The sequence below is a fragment of the Phlebotomus argentipes genome, unplaced genomic scaffold (genome assembly GCF_947086385.1).
Source record: "Phlebotomus argentipes unplaced genomic scaffold, Phlebotomus argentipes genome assembly contig_15, whole genome shotgun sequence".
Taxonomy (NCBI): domain Eukaryota; kingdom Metazoa; phylum Arthropoda; class Insecta; order Diptera; family Psychodidae; genus Phlebotomus; species Phlebotomus argentipes.
In genome coordinates this window covers 5,767,895-5,786,171 of record NW_026776181.1, presented here as the reverse complement: position 1 = coordinate 5,786,171, position 18,277 = coordinate 5,767,895, and the positions used below count along the sequence as shown (strand labels likewise).

At 44.9% G+C, this 18,277-nt stretch overlaps 5 protein-coding genes across 10 annotated transcripts; 2 read left to right on the top strand and 3 right to left on the bottom strand.

Moving 5' to 3' along the window:
- Nucleotides 1-677: 677 nt before the first annotated feature.
- Nucleotides 678-2,494, bottom strand: LOC132261546 (FUN14 domain-containing protein 1-like). 3 transcript variants are annotated; one of them, XM_059760397.1, is made up of 4 exons: nt 2,364-2,494; nt 1,857-2,012; nt 1,596-1,791; nt 678-1,182 (listed from the first exon to the last, which is right to left on the bottom strand). In XM_059760397.1, the coding sequence occupies exons 2-4, from the start codon at nt 1,997-1,999 to the stop codon at nt 997-999; spliced, it is 525 nt and encodes a 174-aa protein (XP_059616380.1). In that variant the 5' UTR covers nt 2,000-2,012; nt 2,364-2,494; the 3' UTR covers nt 678-996. The 3 variants fall into 3 exon arrangements, with proteins under 3 accessions (XP_059616380.1, XP_059616381.1, XP_059616382.1); XM_059760398.1 differs by having other exon boundaries at nt 2,392-2,483; XM_059760399.1 differs by having other exon boundaries at nt 2,319-2,366.
- A 293-nt stretch (nt 2,495-2,787) lies between these two features.
- LOC132262217 (luciferin sulfotransferase-like) lies at nt 2,788-4,038 on the top strand. Of its 2 annotated transcripts, none has more exons than XM_059761403.1 (3): nt 2,788-3,117; nt 3,177-3,217; nt 3,712-4,038. In XM_059761403.1, the coding sequence occupies exons 1-3, from the start codon at nt 2,804-2,806 to the stop codon at nt 3,933-3,935; spliced, it is 579 nt and encodes a 192-aa protein (XP_059617386.1). In that variant the 5' UTR covers nt 2,788-2,803; the 3' UTR covers nt 3,936-4,038. The 2 variants fall into 2 exon arrangements, with proteins under 2 accessions (XP_059617386.1, XP_059617385.1); XM_059761402.1 differs by having other exon boundaries at nt 3,177-3,637.
- A 1,007-nt stretch (nt 4,039-5,045) lies between these two features.
- LOC132261594 (rab3 GTPase-activating protein non-catalytic subunit) lies at nt 5,046-9,324 on the bottom strand. Its single transcript, XM_059760476.1, has 3 exons — nt 9,244-9,324; nt 5,511-9,184; nt 5,046-5,445 (listed from the first exon to the last, which is right to left on the bottom strand). The coding sequence occupies exons 1-3, from the start codon at nt 9,317-9,319 to the stop codon at nt 5,257-5,259; spliced, it is 3,939 nt and encodes a 1,312-aa protein (XP_059616459.1). The 5' UTR covers nt 9,320-9,324; the 3' UTR covers nt 5,046-5,256.
- A 713-nt stretch (nt 9,325-10,037) lies between these two features.
- Nucleotides 10,038-13,707, top strand: LOC132261477 (short-chain dehydrogenase/reductase family 16C member 6-like). Of its 3 annotated transcripts, none has more exons than XM_059760315.1 (5): nt 10,038-10,238; nt 10,957-11,113; nt 11,181-11,232; nt 11,295-11,752; nt 11,856-12,217. In XM_059760315.1, the coding sequence occupies exons 1-5, from the start codon at nt 10,222-10,224 to the stop codon at nt 11,949-11,951; spliced, it is 780 nt and encodes a 259-aa protein (XP_059616298.1). In that variant the 5' UTR covers nt 10,038-10,221; the 3' UTR covers nt 11,952-12,217. The 3 variants fall into 3 exon arrangements, with proteins under 3 accessions (XP_059616298.1, XP_059616297.1, XP_059616296.1); XM_059760314.1 differs by having other exon boundaries at nt 11,835-12,217; XM_059760313.1 differs by lacking the exon at nt 11,856-12,217 and adding an exon at nt 12,224-13,707 and having other exon boundaries at nt 10,042-10,238.
- Nucleotides 13,708-13,787: 80 nt separating this feature from the next.
- On the bottom strand, nt 13,788-17,439 carry LOC132261745 (segmentation protein paired). The gene is made up of 5 exons (XM_059760693.1): nt 17,376-17,439; nt 16,223-16,410; nt 15,685-15,922; nt 15,004-15,411; nt 13,788-14,464 (listed from the first exon to the last, which is right to left on the bottom strand). The coding sequence occupies exons 1-5, from the start codon at nt 17,437-17,439 to the stop codon at nt 13,788-13,790; spliced, it is 1,575 nt and encodes a 524-aa protein (XP_059616676.1).
- Between the last annotated feature and the right edge of the window lie 838 nt (nt 17,440-18,277).

Genomic DNA, 18,277 nt, shown 5'->3' with positions numbered 1-18,277 from the left:
GCTGAACAGCTCAAGAGGGCGATTCTGTCTCATCGCGATCGCTGCAGATGAAACATTACAAGAAGTCCACAGATTACTCACAGCTTCCGGATGGAAGAAAGCTCCAAGTGTATCTGGATTAATCACAGTTCGTCTATTGATCAATTTTCTCTGGTTGCTCTTAGCAGAGAGGGATGTTAGTCATTGGAAAAAGCGCGCAAAAACTCACCCATTCTTTTGCCAATTTATCTTTTTGATCCGTGATACGTGAGGTGAATATTTAGTGGTCAATCAATGGATGAAGAAATTGCAAGACACAATGCAGACAGAATTACTTGCGAATAGGAAAAAAAACCAGATGCTCTCAATGAAATCATTTTGAGTAATACATTTCTGGGAAATCTACTCATTCATGCCGTGACTCACATAACCTAGCGCCAAAGATGCCTTACTATTGCCAAATCTTGCACCCAGAGAAGAATTTTCTTGAGAAACTTCACCATCACTCGATAGAGAAACACTTGAACTACACTTTAGACACAGTTATCAGGTAAACGATGTAGATTTGCACTAAAAACCAGCCATGAAAACCGGAGCGAAACGTTGCTCCGTGTCCGCGTTGAAAACTCACAGCATTTTTTATCCAAGAAGCTGTGAATCACGGAATTCGCGCGCAGAATCGGGCAAAAGGCGGAAAATTCAATAGTTAAGTATCTTTATTTTCAAATGATGAGATTCTCTCTAGACAATTTTGGGGACTTTATAGTGATAATGAGCCTTAAAACCTATTACAATGATAGAAGCAAAATCATTTTGTGTGTCTTAAATAAATCACTTGACAATTTTCTGCATTTGGATTTTTCACTTTTCTCACTACGCGAATACTTTTGCAAAATCATTCAAAATTCCTCTCTTCGCAGAGATTCATGAAGACTTTCTCTATAAAACTTTTACCTTTTTACTGGAGAGCATTTCAAATGTGTGCGCTCAGCAAAGGAATTTTTATCCTGAGGAGAATTACTTGGCAGTGACAACACCAACAGCAACTCCAGCCGCGAAGGCACACAGGAAGATGTGAAAATCATTGAATTTGCAGCCATTCTCGTCCCCAATAAAAGTTGTGTACCATTTTCGGGCCTTCTTCTCCTGCTTCTTCAAGAGACCTTCCGCCTGATCGAGCTTGCGATCGAGATATCTCTCAGCCTGCAGAGAAAAGAAATGCCATGTTAGGGAAGATTAAAGAATCCATGTTTGGTGGCCAAGAAAATATTTCATTTCTGGAGAACAAATAAGTGAACAATTGGCGTCCCGAAGGAAATAAACTTTCTGCTTCACCAAAAAATACACCGACAAAGAATAAAGAAAACCTAATTTCTCGAAACAGAAAGTTTATTTCACAATCATTAAATTATTATGCCAAAAAACATAAATTCGAAAAGACATCCTATCTATTGGTTAGAAGCATTAGAACCCAAGTCCAATGAGAAAACCACCGATAAAGCCAATTGCGGCGTATTTCTGGGTTCGGTAGACTTCTGCTGCCTATAATTGAGGACATTCAGGGATGAGACTCTGCGCTGGAGAGAATTGGTCAATGGACACCGAGCGATACTCACCTTGTCCACCCATCTGGGCCCCTCGCCAGTGACTGCTTCCTCCACCTTGTCCGCGATCTTGTCCATCTTGGAGTTCACCTTGCCCCAGTTCACCTTAATGTATCCCTGCTCGTTGGCGATCTGCAGCAGGATTATGCTTCCGCCCACCGCCACAGCCACCAATCTGCCCACGCGCACGGTGACGAAGCCCGTGAGCCTGAAACGAGGGTCATGTGATGAGCACAGAGACGCTAATTGGAGACGCTTCGCGACTTGTCTCACCATCCGGAAGCGGCTCCGAGGGCGATTTGCTTCGTCGCCGAGCCCTTGGAGATTTCGCCGAAGAAACGCTCAATTGCTCCACTGTCCTTCCCAGACATTTTCGTTATGTTGGCCAAGTTCTTGTTGTGTTTGGGATTGTTCATTCGAATGCAGCCTCTGGAATGACAAGAACGAGATAAACTTTCCTTCATCAACCACACCTCAAATCTCCTTCGCTCTGTCTCGAGGTCACAAATAAAGTCCACTGAGTTAATCCTCTAATAAGATTTATAAACAAAAACCCACGATTATGCAATAGAGATGGTTTTTGGTGAATTTATTATGCGCTTCACGACAAAAGTCAGAAAATAATTTTGATAATCTTGCAACTGGACTTTTCTTCCATTATTACACAAAGTCCAGTGTTGCAAAATAAGAAAATGCTATTGCACAATCGAGAGGGATGACTGAGGAAGTGCTCACGGGTATTTTTAATCAAAGAGATATGAGAAATAAAGAAAAATTTACCAAAATATATAGGGAGATATTTCGCTACCTTCCAATTTATTGCGTCTCGCTGTCACTTTGCAGCTGACGGTAAGATTAGGGTCATCTTCGGAAGCTTTTCATACATTTCACAGAAACATTGCGAGCCTCAATTGAAAATGAGAAAGCCTGCAGCATTGAAGTCCTCGCGAAAAACCTATAAAAGTGTTAAAATAATTGGCTGTATAGTAAAAATCAATAATTTTTGATAAAATTCATAGGAGTGTCTGAAAGTTTCAAATGTTTCCAACCCTCTTTGATATCCCGGATAAAACAGGGTGCGTAATAAATTTCTATCCAAAGTTTCATAAATTTGAATTTCACCAATTTCACCTAGAAACGCATCACGACTTAAACTTATCAATTCCACGACTGATAAGAAAACCACAGAATTCTCTTCAGTAGCCGTTCAGCATTTCACAATGCCGGTCGTTTGTGAGCCATTTGCGGAGAAAGAACTAATCAGCAGAGTGAAATATGCAGGAATTGATGAGTTTGTCTACGTGAAAAATCCATCCAAAGACTTCAAAGAAGAATCATACTTTTTGCCAGCACTTTACGCCAATTCCGCCGAGAAGATTTCCAACTTTAGGGTTCGTTCGGATGATGTGTGGGTGGCGACTTTCCCCAAATGCGGGACAACGTGGTCATTAGAGATGATCTGGATGCTCTGCAATGGACTAGACTACGAGACATCCAGAAATGTTGATCAGAATGCAAGATTTCCTTTCCTAGAGTGAGTTGAACATGCGGCAAATCTTGCCAAAAAGCACTCTGATAAGGTTTATCTTTCAGAGTACACAACATTTTATCTAGAGAGCTGAATCTTCCTGACGGTGCGGAGATTCTCGAGAAGACAGAATCGCCGCGATTCATTAAGACTCACTTGCCGGCTCCTTTGCTGCCCAAAGAGATCTGGACCGTCCGCCCTAAACTTGTCTATGTCGCGAGAAATGTAAAAGACGCCGCGATATCATTTTATCATCACTATCGCAACATCTTTCACTACACAGGCAGTCTTGAGGACTTTCTGGAAAATTTTATGAACGATAAAGTCGTTTACGCACCGTATCACAGTCATATTAGTGAATATTGGCAAAGGAGAAATGAGGAAAACATTCTGTTCCTAACTTATGAGGATATGAAGAAAGATCATCCGCGTGTTATTGAAAAAACCGCAAAATTCTTTGGGAAATCGTATACAAAAGAACAAATTCTCGAATTGGCAAATTATCTCGACTTTTCCAATTTCTCCAGTCAGTATAAATTTGCATTTTTTGAGCACATTTCTTTGCTATTAACATAATTTAATTAAAATCTGTCTCTCTAGAAAATTACTCAGTAAACCATGAAGAAGGAGTTGAGAGGATTCAACGGACACTTCAATTGAAGAAGCCTGATGATGACTATCGATTTATTCGGAGAGGTGAAGTTGGATCTCATCGTGATGAAATGCCAAAAGACATGATTGAGAAGTTCAACGAATGGACAGAAAGAAAAATCGAAAAGGCTCAATTAGGACCTGAAATTCGCACTATTTTCAATAGATCGTAATTTTTCCCTCAGTGATTGAACGCATGAATTTACGATTTGGGAATAGTATCGATTTTGTCACACATATTTGGCAAATGTAACAAATAAAAGAAATGCATGGAATTCCTCAGCAAACAAGTTTTATTGTCCTTTTATCCGGATTATAGCGTGTAACTGAATGTCTCCTTCTTCTGACACCTCAAGGAGAAGTTCTTTTTTTCGCCCCCAGATTAAGACAAAATCATTTGGCAGTGACTAAATTGCCGATTTCGTGCATGCAATTTGACTTTATCAACTCAGTCAAATCTAAAACAAACTTCGTTTTTTCTCCCAAATTCCAATTCTATGCATTTGTATAATGAAGGGAAAAAGTTGTAATTCCACTCTTAATAAAAATGAATTGAGAACATTGTTGAGTGGGTCACGATTGGAGTGAGTTTTTCCCGCCCCAGGAGATTGAATTGCATCGTTTCCTTGAACTACAAAGCGAAGGAATTTTCACAAAATCACAAATTTAATGCGGAACAAATCAATAAACATCCCCTTTTCAAAGCCACAATCGGTGGGTAGCGAAAAAAAACCGCCAAGTAGACAAAATGTAAATTTATGTCATCGACATGTGGCAATAAAAGAAAACGCGAGTTTTTTTTTGTGTTGTGCCGCCTTCAAGGATGAGGAAAAATGTGAAAAGGGTTGAATTGCTGAAATGTTTGCACGGGAAATCAGTTGCTGCCGCGAATTCCAACCGTCAATACCTATTTGTTCGGTGCCTCTGCCGAGAGCAAGGATATGACGAAGAGCTTTGAGTCCTGGACGCGAGCATCGAGGCGAAAATCGTCCTTCTGTCACGCTGTCACGTTCGATGTGCGGAATCAGGAAAGTCGGGTGGATTCCAGAGATGGTCTCAAGTCACTGGGTGGCAATGAGGAGCACGAAGTGTACGGAGAGAGACTTCCGGAGCCTATTTTGGGGAAGAATTTCCGCCTTCCACCGCGAGCCAGGCCTCAGCTGAAGCCCTTGATGGACACTTCGCTCTCCTACGTGAGTTGTCTCGGTTGCAAATGATTGAAATCACTGTATTTAATCCTCTTCTCGTCCAGATTCCTGTCTATATTCACCTGCGCATCCACCCAACGGTGGAGATTGAGCGCCCCAAGATGCCCGAATTGCTCCTCAGGGCCAAACATAGGCGCTGCATGAGGGACTTTGTCACCAAATAGCGATCAATCAATGTAACATGTTGTGAGTTATTTAATGTGCACATGCAGAATCAACGTAACACTTCATTCTTCCTCATTTGGATTAACGTACAAGAGCACCATTGCAGAGATACACATACCATTTAGTGGTTCTCAATCATTCCATTCTCGCGAATCGTCATGCAAGCGTCGAACAGCTCACCGGCAATTCGCAGCTCTCTGGAGTCCTTCTGGGACAGGCAATTGAACACTTTCGTGCAAAGCTCTACAAGTCTGTCGAATGATATATCCTCAACATTCTGACGAATCTGTGGCCACGTGTGCTTGATATACTGTGAAAAGAGTTAATAAAATTACAAATTGTTATAGTTAAATTGACTCACAATTAAATTCTCACCAATGAATCCAGATAGTCAGCAAGTTGAGTCCCATAAGTGCCTTGTTTATTGATCGGCAACACTTTGGGGAACAGAATCATGCGTCTTCCGGCGATCTCAAGCAACAATATTCCCAGATCCTGAGTGTCTGTCACATCCTCGAGCAGCTGCTCAGCATAATTGTCCCATCCATGAGCGTACAACTCAACAATCTGATGCTTCTTCAGCTTGTTTCTGTCCACTTGCCACTTGCTGGCCAAGTTCTCCGCCTTCATCACCCACAAAATGTGATCCACAAGGTAAGTTTCTCTCGCGTCCACACGGATGAGATCAATAGAGGCTGTGACAATACGACAGAGGAACTCAAATCGTGTCTCGCGCTGAATGGGATTCGTCGGTGGCAGAGGATCGGACAGTTGTCGTGTGATTTCCGTGAAGAAGGCCTGATTGCACATGGCATCGAAGAGAGTCTGGATGGGTTTGTGGTATTTGATGTTGAAGAAGGCTATCAAGTGCATCACTTCGTTCAGTTCCCGGTGGAGTGCGAGAAGGACAGGATTGCCGGTGTTCTGCTGCAATGCTAGGAGGGTTAGAGGTATGGGTCCCTCCTGCAACAGTTCCTCATACTTCAAATCCACCTTGTCATTCTCCAGACTCTCGGCAAAGTGATCGAGAAATGTCGAGCAGTGCTCGAGGAATTCCGGCACAATCGCATCAGACATGCCAATGTCCTGAAGACAGAGTTTCTCTTTGGGCAGCCTTCCTGCCTTATTCATCAGCTTCTTCGTCGCTTCCAGTGGTATTTTCAAGTGAGCATTCCAAATCATGCAGCACAGTCCATGTTTTATCGCCCAATCTCTCTTCGGGATGCACTTGAGACACTCCAGTCCGGCCACCAGATAATTCAGGGCAACAAGATTCTTACTCCAGAAGCACAAGTACTCCCAAGCCATTTGCCCAAGCAAGACAGACGCTTGCAGGCTGAAGGGGAAGTGCTCTCGAAGAGTGGCCAGGTGAGTTAAAACAGGTTCCTTAGGCTCTGATCTATCCATTGGCTTCTCAGACTTCTCCAACAGATCTTCACACTTCGGCGTTTGTTTGCTGTAGAATGTCTTCTTGGAGCTTTCACCCTTTTCTTCTTCCTCCAGCAGAAGCTTCACATCAATCCCAGAAGCTGTTATCCACTTCGCCACCAACTCAGCAATGATTCCTTTGCCACCGTTGACGATCATCTTAAGGCTGATGTGGGGATTCTCGTACTTCACCAGCGGCAAGACAGCATTCTCACACTTCAGCGGTGCTCTAAGAATGGTGCCCAAGATGGATATGTCATCTAACTTGCCAATAAGCAGTGTCCACTGGCAAGTCTCCTGAGAAACTTGCTCCCAATGATTCTCCTCATCCGAAGGACTGTCTTTGTTCATCTGCAAAGCGATGTTCCGACAGATAATAGCCGCCAGAAGTCCTCTCATCGCATTGGGACTCTCAAGGAGAATTTCCCGGATATTTTGCCACCAAACACAGAGAGAATTGTACTGGTAATTGACTCTATCACCCGCCAGCGCACACAACTGCCTCGTGATACTAGAGAATCTGGTCAGATCTTCAAACAGCTCATCACTACGCGTGTACTTGAAGTCTTTGTGAAGCCAAAAAGCCAGAAGAAGTCTCATGAAGTCATCAGAAACCACCGAACTCTTCTCAGCCACTTCGGCAAAGTGCTTCAAAGTCATTCCTCTGTCCAAGAAGCTTGAGAAAATCGCTTCGCCAGCTTCGTGGAAATTATCCTCTTTCTCAGTGTTAATTGACACTCCATCCGGCGAGGAAACAGAGAAGATCAACAGGAAGTCAATGAAGGAATTCTTTGTCATGTCCTTATCACTGAATTTCACTCTTGGCGTGGACAATTCGCAATTGCTACTGATTGTGGCGAGATCCAAGAGCTTTTGAATTGTATCCAACTCTGAAGCACTGAGAGAAATCTTCTCAGGCTCATCTTTGGCCTCTTCGTCGTCCTGTTCTGTGTCGACACCATCAGGATTGCTCAGATACTCATAAAAGTCCAGCAGTTTCTGATAATTCTGACACATTGTCATCAAATGGTGATTACTGCCCTTCGCTTCCTCCTCTTCGGCTTCGTGAGGCTTCAAGAAAGCCGTGACAGCCAATTGAAGGATGGCAGGTGATAATTTCTTACAGCCGATCATCATATCCAGACACTGCAGCTGAAACTCCACCGTTTGAATGGTGTGGCAAATGGTGGAAATCTCAGTGAGGAACTGATCACTCTTGTCTCTCGATCGCAGTGTCGCTTTCAGCCTCTTCAGCAAATGCAGATCCTTGGCAGTCTTGGAGTTTGCGTCCGTGAGTGCGCAGTGAAAGGGAATGGTGATCTCCTTAAGCGAGTGATCGAGTGGATCCAGGAAAAGACACGTTTGGCTGGTGTATTTGGGTCTGGCGCCAGTTGTGAAGCCCATCAAGCCGTGTGGAGAGTACAGCAATTGGCTGTGCTTCGATGCCACAAATGCCGCCACTTTGGGGCCCTTCTGCAGTGGCCAGATCTCCAGAACTCCTCTCCTGGGTGCCAAGATAACCAGGAAGATTGCTCGACGCGGTTTCACTGGATTCAGAGCTGTACTCTTGGGCACTTTCTCCACCACTTCGATGAAACTGCACTGAGCATCTCGGTAGCCCTTGAAGATCCTCACAGCCAAGCCTCTGCGGCAGTCAATGATCACAATTCTGCCCAGAGCATCGGCCACCGCGGCCAATTGATTTCCCGGCGCCAGCCAAACTGCAGACGCGCTTCGTTGGATATCACAGAGTCCGAAGCGGCAGAACATGGACTCTGCGGGGACGGGAGGGGGCGTCTGACTCTCAGCCACGCTGGGCTGCTTCCCAGTCAGCCATCCAGGGAGGGCGGATTTGATCTTGCTCGCCACGGCGCGCGCCACATCCGCCAACACGGGCTGCACGAAGCCCTCCTTGGCGTAGTGGAAGCCAACGTAGGGCTTCGTTCCAGTGGCCAGAACCAGGGAATTCTGCGCCGGAGTACTTCTGTACTTGGCATAGAAACCACTCTCCAGACTCGTGTTCAGCAGATGATCAAAGGCACATGTCATTTGACTGCCCACGACCACTGAATCGTTTATGGCGGTGGATTTGCCGCCATAGCCCCACTTCCTGTACGGAATGGTCTCCAGAAGCTGATCGGAGGAATTGGTGTGGTTCTTGAAGTGCTGCTGTCGCAGAGTTCGCAGGATCTGGAACAGGTGGACGCCCTGGACGATGCAGACGCACGAAGTGTAGGAAATGTGGATCTCCTCGTTGGATCTCTTCCCGCTCTGCGCCTTGATGGACTGAATGGGTTCCGTGTGGAATTGCTGCGTGTACAACAAAGCGCCAAAATCCAGGTAGAACTGAACAAATCCCGATGACAAACCCACGCAAATCAGTGTCCAGTCAGCTGAACTCTGCGAGGATGTGCTCAACGCCATAACTGGGAGGCAAAGGACAGACGTAACAATGTCATTCGGATCCTCCAGATCGCCTGTCCAGCAAATCGAGAAGGCGTTCTGGCCCAAATCGCTGTCCCATCGCGAGGACAGGAAGATGAGCTTCGCTCCGTGGCCGAACACCATTATCTCGCCGGTGGGAGAGAAGGAGAAGTGCACAGCATTGAGCCAAGATTCCTCTGCAATGTGCAGAACAGTGTGAAAAGCAAGTGGAATTGGGGGAAAACAATGGAAATACCTGAACGGAAGCCCAGCAATTCCTGCACTTGTTCATAGTCAACAATTCTCGCCAGAGGCTTTAAATCACACGACATTCTGATGCCTTGGTCACAATTACACACAATGCATTAGTAAAATAAGGATTAAATAAGAGAATTTTCAAGGAGTTTAAGAATTTCCACGGAAACAGAAAATTATTGTTGACAATATTGACAGTCATCTGTTCACTCGACGCCCTGTAGCAAACTTCCCAATTTGTCTGAAGACTTTCCATTGAAAACAGCACTAAATCTGTTGAATTTACAAAAAAGAAATTGATTAAAAATCAACATTAACATGAAATACCTAAAATTCATTGAATTCTGTATGTATATCCTGATTTTTTTCGATTATTTAATTTCATTGTAGGCAAAACCACAGGAATATGTCGGATTTGTCTGGTGACGCTCGCGGAGGCGCGAAGCGATCGTTGCGCTCGTGGATAAAACAGAAAGTTACTGAGCGCGAACAATTCCCGCCAACAATTGCCATGTGATTCTATATCATTATCAATTTAATGCCTCTATTTGTGGTGTAATCAAATAGTGTAAAGTTCAATACGAACAAATAAGTAATAACACTGAACCTGTATTATTATAAAACAATTCCCTCACTTTTTCATTTCTCAGTATTTGAGTGAGAACTTGGAAAGCGGGAAAAACGGTTTGCGTGTGTGCGACCAGACGGAATCTAGTGTGAGCATAATTGATAAGTGCATGTGATATTCATTTGTGTAGATGGACAATAAAGTGAGAATTGAATTGCGTTCCGCCAGCGGCAAAGCGACAATATTCAGTTCTCGTCTGGATTTAAACAGTTTCACACGATAAAATTCTCGTCTCTCGTGGTCATTTCTCAAGTGCAAGTGTGACATTTTTTTCCTTATCTGATAGTCAATTCGGCAAAGTACTTCGCAGGATATTTGCTGACTCCTTTGCACAATAGATTCTCAGTAATAATGACTGACAATCGAAAGTAAGTACTTTTTTCTAATTGCATCTATCTGGCAAGTCATGAGGAAACTGGGCGAAGGTTATCACGCGAAAGGTCGAAAGGCGTCGCGGAGTTGAAATTTTCGAGGGGGCGATAGAGAATGTGTGCTGTGAAGAGCTTGTATTCTGGCAATTTAGAGGAGAAATGGGCAAATCCGCTGAGTTATTGCATTAGTCATGTTGTCAGGTGTACAGAGTAGAATGTGTGCACCTTAACAGACAACATGCTTATTGCAGCAGAGTCGTCCGAAGACCTCGACCAGCAACTTTTTCAAGGCTCGTCACTTGATCTCCCGGTGATATGTTTCTAATTGTGGGCTTTGGTATTTCCTCGTGCAATTGAACTTGGCTTTTCAATATGCAATGCTTTTCGGGATGAGCGAATATTTTCCTCTCGCGCGCAAATACAATTTAAAATGAAATTGTTCTCCACTCCGGATGGAGAAATAAAATCTCTTTTGGCATGAGATGAGATTTCCTAATGACTTTCTCACTTCTCAGTTCGCGGCCAAGGAGAGAGAGAGAGAGAGAGGTTAATGCATGGCAATATTTTAATGATGTGCAAATGGGATGGGAGTTTAAGAGTTCGCCCAACATAAAAATGCAGTAAAACGCGAGAACTCCGGGACACTTAAAGGCTCCAGCGTGTCTTTCATCCGTCATTTGTGATGGTTCTGACCACTTTTGCTCTTCTTTTGCAGTGCATCACAGAATCCAGCGCTGAGGCTGTACTCCGTGTTCACCTTAATTGCCGACATCATCGGCTTGCTGCTGAAATTTACACTGGAAGTTATTTATTCCTTTATGAAGTTATTTGTCAAGACGGAACTCAAGGATGTGAGCGGAGAGGTGGTTCTGGTGAGTGATTGAATTAGGGGCTCTTTTGTCTTCTCGGCGAGTCTCTAATGAATTTGCGACTGCACAGATTACAGGTGCTGGACATGGAATTGGACGGGAACTCGCCATTCAGTACACAGGTGAGTCACGCCAGTCCCACCGCGAATCCTTGACATTCCTTTCTCTCCGTGTCTCTTGGCAGATCTGGGATGCGAGGTTGTCTGTTTGGACATCAACGAGGCGGGCAATGCCGAAACTGTGGAGATGGCAAATGCTCTGCGACAGGGACGCGCTTATGCCTTCACGTGTGACGTGACGGATCGCGATCAGGTGCTGGCGGTGGCCAACAGAATCCGCGTCCAGGTTGGACATGTGTCGGTGATTGTGAACAATGCCGGTATCATGCCGTCGCGGCCGCTGTGGGAGCAGCAGCATCAGGAGATTCGGAAGGTGTTTGACGTTAATGTGATGGCACACTTCTGGATCTTCGAGGCCTTCTTGCCGCACATGATCGAGAAGAATCGCGGCCACTTGGTGTCAATCTCATCTGTGGTGGGACTCATAGGTGCGGCCAATTTAGTGCCGTACTGTGCCTCCAAGTTCGCAGTTCGCGGAATGATGGAGGCCCTCTTTGAAGAGCTGCGCGAGCACAAAATCCCGGTAAGACTTCTTCATTCACATCAACAGCACAAGACTTGGGGATTTATGAACAATTTCTCAACATTCTCTGCCTAATTCATAGCCAAGGCAGAATTCCACACAGGTGCTTCTAATAGCCCTCTTGTGTTGGGAAGGCGACCCTCAATGCTGCAACTGCCCAAATTACCCACGAAAGAGCTTCAATCACAATATTGGATAAACAAAGTTGTACACTTCTTTATCCTTTTTTACTCCATTGTGTGGCGATCATAAGTTACATTTACTTTATTTCCCCTCGACTGAACACGCTTTTACGAATGCCATTATATTGGGAGCTTCAAAATGCACTTCTCCAATCGGCTTTCTTCTCCTCAAACGGCGCACATTTCTTCACATGAGAGTTTGGCAAAAGCATTTTCGATAACAAATTGAGCAATAACACTGGCACAATGGCGCTGTCTGATGAGTTTAATGTCTCTCTCCTTCTTGCAGATCAAATTGACCATAGTGTATCCCTACATGGTGGACACGGGCCTGTGCAAGAGCCCCAAGATGCGCTTTCCCAAGGCCATGGCTCTGCTGACACCAAAAGCCGCCGCCGCATCGATTATCGAGGCCCACCGACAAGGGCTGCTCGAGGCAACAATACCGCGCTACATCGGCTATCTCAATAGATTCTTCCGCAACTATCCAGTCAACTGTCAGCTTATGGTGAAAGATTTTTTCGACAGCGGAGTGGGCACATCGGATCTACAGTGATTTACTTATTGAAAATGTGCCATCGTCTTCTTCGCCTTCCCTCCAAATAAATGGACACACACAGCTCAACGGCAACACAACAGCAAAAAGGCTCTGGGGTTGTTTCTTTTTCCCATATATATATTCCCAAATTCCACCTCAGCCCATGAGATAAACCTCCAAATGAGCGGAGGAGGGAGAAAAAAATTTCGACAACATGTGAATATGAGAATCCTCGAGAAGATGGATATGAAAAACAGTGATTTGTATTCATCAGAGAAAAATTTTAAATGTCTGCATATTCTTTTAATTGTAATTTGTGCGCTCAACTTAATCTTGATATATAAATATAAGACTTTTCTCTATCTCATTCTCTCCTCGTGTGCCTCTTGAGCGAGTTGGAATCCGCCTAGATTAGGCATAAAAGGCTGTGCTGAGAAATACCAAAATGAGTCATGGAATAATTTGTAGTTAAATTAAATATATTTATCGAAACATGGAGGGCTCTTGAACATCCGAAATTGCGAGAGATTTTTCACGGCGTTTGTGACTTTCATTAAATGGAGAGATTACGAAAATAATTTCTTTTGCACTTAATGTTTAAAAGCGCTCCGTCTTTCTCTCTGTGAAATTTCATTAGAATTCATATAAATTAACCCACTGATCACGATATTTAACCTTTGTCACTGACAATTCTCCCTCAAGAAGTGTGCATAATTGTGTGGATAAAAAGAAGAGAGGAATCTTAATATTCTCTTCATATACAATAACACACGATTTATATCCGTCCAGATTGAAACTACAAAAAATACCCGCCGTCGCCTCTCAACTCTGGCCAACACATGGCGCGCTTGGCTTTGTTTGTTAATGTTATGTTGTTATAATAATTATTAATTACAAGTATTAATACACATAATAGTCATAAATTATTCATGGACCGCACTGAACTCAATCGACAATCCGTGGATTTCTTGGTGAGGTGCCTGATGGATTGTGAAGTGGCGCGAAGTATGTGCATTTTGCGTGTGAATGAGCGAGAGACCCTCTGAATTAGAGTGTCGAGACAAGAGAAATGAGTGGTGTTTGGTTGATTTCTTCAAAATATAATTTATTTGGACTATAGACGCGAAGGAGCAAAAGAAAAAAATATACAATGTATAGGAGATTATTCGAATTACAATATATATTAATTGATATTGGTTGTTAAATCATATACATCAAGGAATTCTTCTCAAAGAGTCGTACTATAATTAATATTAACATCTTATGCACACAAACACACACTGAATCTAGTTGCCTATCTTATGTGGTGCCACGACTACCAGGAGTAGAATTGCTGCATGCCGAAGTTCTTGCCGATCTGCGAGGCGGAGTTGTGGGAAGAGTAGCCGGTGAGGTTCTGCTGGTGCATGAAGGGCGCTTGGTTGTGGTGCAGCGACAGTCCGCTGAAGTTGTGGTACAGCGGACTGCGGGTGCCGGGCACCCCGTGGTGGTCTGTGGGGGACAAGGGGGGCCTGGTGGCGGTGGGGCCAGCGGGATTCCATGGCGAGTACAGGGAATGCTGGCTGAGCTGCGACAGCGACGTTGTGGCTCCCTCAATTGCCACTTCCGATGCCGTTGCGGGTTCGTTGCTGTTGCTATTCCCAGAGTTCGGGCCTATCATCGTCACGAGGCTGTTTGGCGTGGGTGGCAGATTCACCGACGTGGGGAAGTGACTGGCGGCAGTTGGGCTGTTGTTCCCTCCGGCCGTTGACGATGTGCTCGCGGTGGAGCCGTTGAGGGCGTGTGACTCGGACGGGGTGTAGGTCGAGCCGGAGTTGATGCTGGAGCTGTTCACTGACGAAATGGCCAGCGAAGGTGAGGAGTGCAGGGCGTAGCTCGGAGTGGGATTGTGTATTTGATGCAAGTGCGCCGGATGGGTCAAAGCCGAAGACGCTGGTGTGCTTGAACCGTGACCCGGAACAGGATGCAAATGCGAGGAGTAGAAGTCATGCACTGAAAAGAGTCGCAACCAAAATACATAACAATAAATTTTATGCACGAAATGTCGAATTAAGGAATTAATTATTCGATTTGTTTACGCCGTAAAATCCATCCGGAATTCAATGAAATTCGCACATAAAGTGAACTGAAATACGCACAATCATTGATTATGCAATTTCCTCAAATAATCGAAATTCAAATTACCATCTATTCTTCTAATCTCTATGAATTCAATGCCTCACTTCTTTCAAGACATTATACGGAAAGATTAACCATTTTCATGATAATTTCCCGCGTGAGGAGTGATCAATCTTATACTGGTGAATTGATTTGAATATATATTGTAAAACTAACCGTCTGACCTCCTCACGATGCGCTTTATATCGTGCCGAAATCAATTAAACGATTAGAGATCAGAGAATCATCCATATCAATTGAGATTATGTCAACAAGACTGGTATTATACTAGTGAATAAATTAGTGTCATAAATTTTATGGAATTTTAATACTTTGCGAGAATTTATGGTGTCATGTCTGAATGCTGAACTTACTCTGTGAGGCCGTTGAAGCGAAACTGGGCGGTTCTGGCAGGGGTTGTGGCATCAAGGGATAGCTGGGAACTGCCGAATTTGCAGAGTAGGGTAGCGAGCTCGCCATGTTGATTGCCGAATAGGGAGGACCTCCTGATGAGCTCGACGAGATTTGCTTCCTGAGCCGCGCTCGGCGATTGCTGAACCACACTTGGATGCGCGCCTCTGTCAATTTGGTCCTCTGCGCGAGCTCCTCGCGGGTGTAAATGTCCGGATACTGTGTCCTCTCGAACGCCCTCTCCAGCTCATCGAGCTGAATGGCGGTGAAGGTGGTTCTGGAACGTCTCTGCTTCCTCTTGAGAGGAATTCCCGGCTCACTGTCGCAATCCGAGAGCTCTCCATCGGAGGGTTTGAGGGAACCATCGGGACCTGGCGAAGGAAGAGGCATTTTCCTTAATTGATTCGAAATTGGGTTAACACCCAAACATTCATTTGACTCCGTGGTGTTTCAGGGCATCCCATAAAAATGTCATTAATAACCATTACTGCGATGGTGTCGGGAGTTTAGAGTGATTCTAATGACCATCTTCGAGATCATGAGTATGATTTGAGAATCATCCGTGTAATGACAGTGCAGCATTTTGGGGCAATTGCACAAATGAATGGGAGTCTGGGAGCTGTCAATTAGGGTGAACTTACCACTCATGCCCAGGCGCTTGTCATCGTCACCATCGCGGCCGCGGAGGAGTCGCGAGATGGCGGAGATGGACGGCGCCGATGGACGATCACAGATGCCCTCTTTCACGAGGCGATCGCGAATCTCCCAGGAGAAGATGCCGGGATTCTCGCGCTTGTACTCCTCAATTCGCTGCTCCACTTCCGGCGTCGTCACCCGTGGCTTCGATCCGCCAATCACGCCCGGACGAATTGAGCCAGTTTCCTGGGAATAGCACGCAGTCTGAGAATCATTAACATCCTACGAAATGATATCTACACGCGTGATCGAGATTGATGAAGATGAGAGTTTAGAGTGTCTGTTAAATGAATTCCGCCCAAATGGGGCCGGATAGTGGCAAAAGCCCAACTATATCACTTTCAATTTGATGATGATTATCGCCCGGATAATTACAGGTGTGCTCCTCTGCAATTACCACACCAGAGCCTTGTAATTTTCTCACGTGGTAATTTGACGGTGCTTCGCTCCTAATAGGAAAATTACATACTCGAGACCCCATCTCACCTGGTAGCGATTGAGGATCTTGGAGACACAGCCATGGCTGACGCGCAGTTGGCGCGATATTACGCAGGGACGCACGCCGGCGGCGGCCATTTCCACTATTTTCAGCCGGATGTGGTTGGGCAGCGGACGCCCGTTTATGAAGACGCCACCCAGTTGGTTCACACGTCCCTGACCTGTCGACATATCACCTGTGAAAAATTACCAGAAGAATTTTTCTATAAGGATCCCATCGACATGACGTATCTGGGTCGAGCCACAATTAATCATAAAGTCCACTTTCGCGGCGGTCCTTTTAATCTACATCACGTAAATTTCTCATATGTTACACGACTGTTATTAATAGCGAAGGAATAACAATTCCTATTGGGGGCTTTTCTCCTCCTTTTGTGCGATACATGCAAGGACTCAGGTCGAGAGAGAGAAAGACATAATAGGAGTCATATTAATAAAGCTTTTTTGCCGCATAACCACTCATTTATCTCTCAATACAGCATCCTCGGTCTTGTCAGGCTCTCTCTGACCTCAACATGATCCTTTTCACTGCGTCGGCACAGCGGAGAAAAGGCAGTGGGCATGTACACACCATGTCAGATGAAAGACACCCCGGAGCGTTGATTTCGATATTTAATGTACTTCCACAATTGACAAAGATCTTGCAGGTACCGCTGCTGGGGAACACCCAAGGGTGGGATTAGATTGAGTGCCAAATTGGATTATTCTGAGGAATTGCAAACACCCTGGGGGTGGGCAATAAACAAATAAACCTCTCTCTCTTGGCAGGTATAGCCTTGCCCTCAGGGGTGATAATGCCAGGAACTCTCGGCCAGACATTCTGGAGCAGCCGAGAGGCGCTGTAAACTTCATGGGGTCCTCTGAAGCATCAGCAGTGGATCCTTGGGCGAACGGGCATACTGAGTACCGTGAAATTTTCATCATAAATTACCCTCACTGTTCTTTTTTTGTCTACCTCAACTTCTTCCTTCCCACGTAATTTGGAAGAATTTCTGTGCCACACAGTCATTTATTACAAATATTTTCCTGATATTGGACTGAAACACTATTCGATGGATGGATGGTGGCACCAGATGGGCTGCCCCGCAACTGTGCTGCTAATGGTCTAATTTGAGCAATTTGAGGGTGTCGGTGTTCATACCTTGAAATGGATATCCATTGAAACACGGCCGATGCATTGTCCCAAAGTTGTTGGTCACAGTCATATTTAAAGACACATCAATAATATATCAACTCCTTGTGCACTGAAAGTCTTTTTTTTTATCCCACTATGTAAGTCCTAAATAGTCTATTAATCAGTCCACTTGTTGCAAAATCAGTAATAATCCGATATTTGGTGATGGTGTTGATATCCAAAGGCCAAAATGACCGTCGCTACTCAGGCACACTTTGCAATTACTGGACGAAGCACACACTCAACTTGAGGATGCTGCAAGAGATGCGACCGTCCGGGATAAAGGCACTTTGGCAACTGATCCTCACAACTGGGTGCAGCTCCGACGATCTGTTCGGGTGTCCACAGCGACGGAGCGAGAAGGCACAACATCAGAGCGACACGGAGTTCACCAACAAACTGCCTGCGAACGCCCATTCGTCGGATCGTGTAAGCATGAGATTATAGGTTCCGACTCACTGCTCTGGGGCCCGCTTCAACTGGCTGTGCCGCTGAGTCAAGCAGGATCCGCCTTCTGTGGGTTATTTTGCTTATAGTGTTTCCAGAGACTCGTTACTCGATACGCCTCTCGCGATTGTAGACCCACATTCGTGCCTCGCCGCTAAACCCTACCTCGCACACACATTTCTCTCTTCCACGCTTGTCCACCACGAGGAAGTCTATGGAAATGAGCTGAACACCATCAGAGTATGACTCCCAGAGTCCTCACCCAGAATTTCACCTTAATGTTTGTGATACAGCCACTTCTTGTGAGTTCACACGATGATGAATGGTTATCGTTTCACGTAACAAATGCCCCAACAACAAAGAATCTGTGCATGCTCAATAATTTCATTATTCCACTATTTGTTTAACTCATTCAGCAGAGA

What these genes read in the sequence shown, in the direction of transcription:
- LOC132261594 (XM_059760476.1), bottom strand. Translation starts at nt 9,319, where the DNA reads ATGTCGTGTGATTTAAAGCCTCTGGCGAGAATTGTTGACTATGAACAA. An exon ending in ATTGCTGGGCTTCCGTTCAG is followed by an intron (nt 9,185 to 9,243) that starts GTATTTCCATTG and finishes TGCACATTGCAG; the next exon opens with AGGAATCTTGGCTCAATGCT. An exon ending in CTGACTATCTGGATTCATTG is followed by an intron (nt 5,446 to 5,510) that starts GTGAGAATTTAA and finishes CTCTTTTCACAG; the next exon opens with TATATCAAGCACACGTGGCC.
- LOC132261745 (XM_059760693.1), bottom strand. Translation starts at nt 17,439, where the DNA reads ATGACTGTGACCAACAACTTTGGGACAATGCATCGGCCGTGTTTCAAT. An exon ending in AGATCCTCAATCGCTACCAG is followed by an intron (nt 15,923 to 16,222) that starts GTGAGATGGGGT and finishes TGCTATTCCCAG; the next exon opens with GAAACTGGCTCAATTCGTCC. An exon ending in CGCTTCAACGGCCTCACAGA is followed by an intron (nt 14,465 to 15,003) that starts GTAAGTTCAGCA and finishes GACTCTTTTCAG; the next exon opens with TGCATGACTTCTACTCCTCG.
- LOC132261546 (XM_059760397.1), bottom strand. Translation starts at nt 1,999, where the DNA reads ATGAACAATCCCAAACACAACAAGAACTTGGCCAACATAACGAAAATG. An exon ending in CTCGGAGCCGCTTCCGGATG is followed by an intron (nt 1,792 to 1,856) that starts GTGAGACAAGTC and finishes CCCTCGTTTCAG; the next exon opens with GCTCACGGGCTTCGTCACCG. An exon ending in GGCCCAGATGGGTGGACAAG is followed by an intron (nt 1,183 to 1,595) that starts GTGAGTATCGCT and finishes TTTTCTCTGCAG; the next exon opens with GCTGAGAGATATCTCGATCG.
- LOC132262217 (XM_059761402.1), top strand. Translation starts at nt 2,804, where the DNA reads ATGCCGGTCGTTTGTGAGCCATTTGCGGAGAAAGAACTAATCAGCAGA. An exon ending in GCAAGATTTCCTTTCCTAGA is followed by an intron (nt 3,118 to 3,176) that starts GTGAGTTGAACA and finishes TTTATCTTTCAG; the next exon opens with AGTACACAACATTTTATCTA. An exon ending in CGACTTTTCCAATTTCTCCA is followed by an intron (nt 3,638 to 3,711) that starts GTCAGTATAAAT and finishes CTGTCTCTCTAG; the next exon opens with AAAATTACTCAGTAAACCAT.
- LOC132261477 (XM_059760313.1), top strand. An exon ending in TGAGCGGAGAGGTGGTTCTG is followed by an intron (nt 11,114 to 11,180) that starts GTGAGTGATTGA and finishes GCGACTGCACAG; the next exon opens with ATTACAGGTGCTGGACATGG. An exon ending in ACTCGCCATTCAGTACACAG is followed by an intron (nt 11,233 to 11,294) that starts GTGAGTCACGCC and finishes GTCTCTTGGCAG; the next exon opens with ATCTGGGATGCGAGGTTGTC.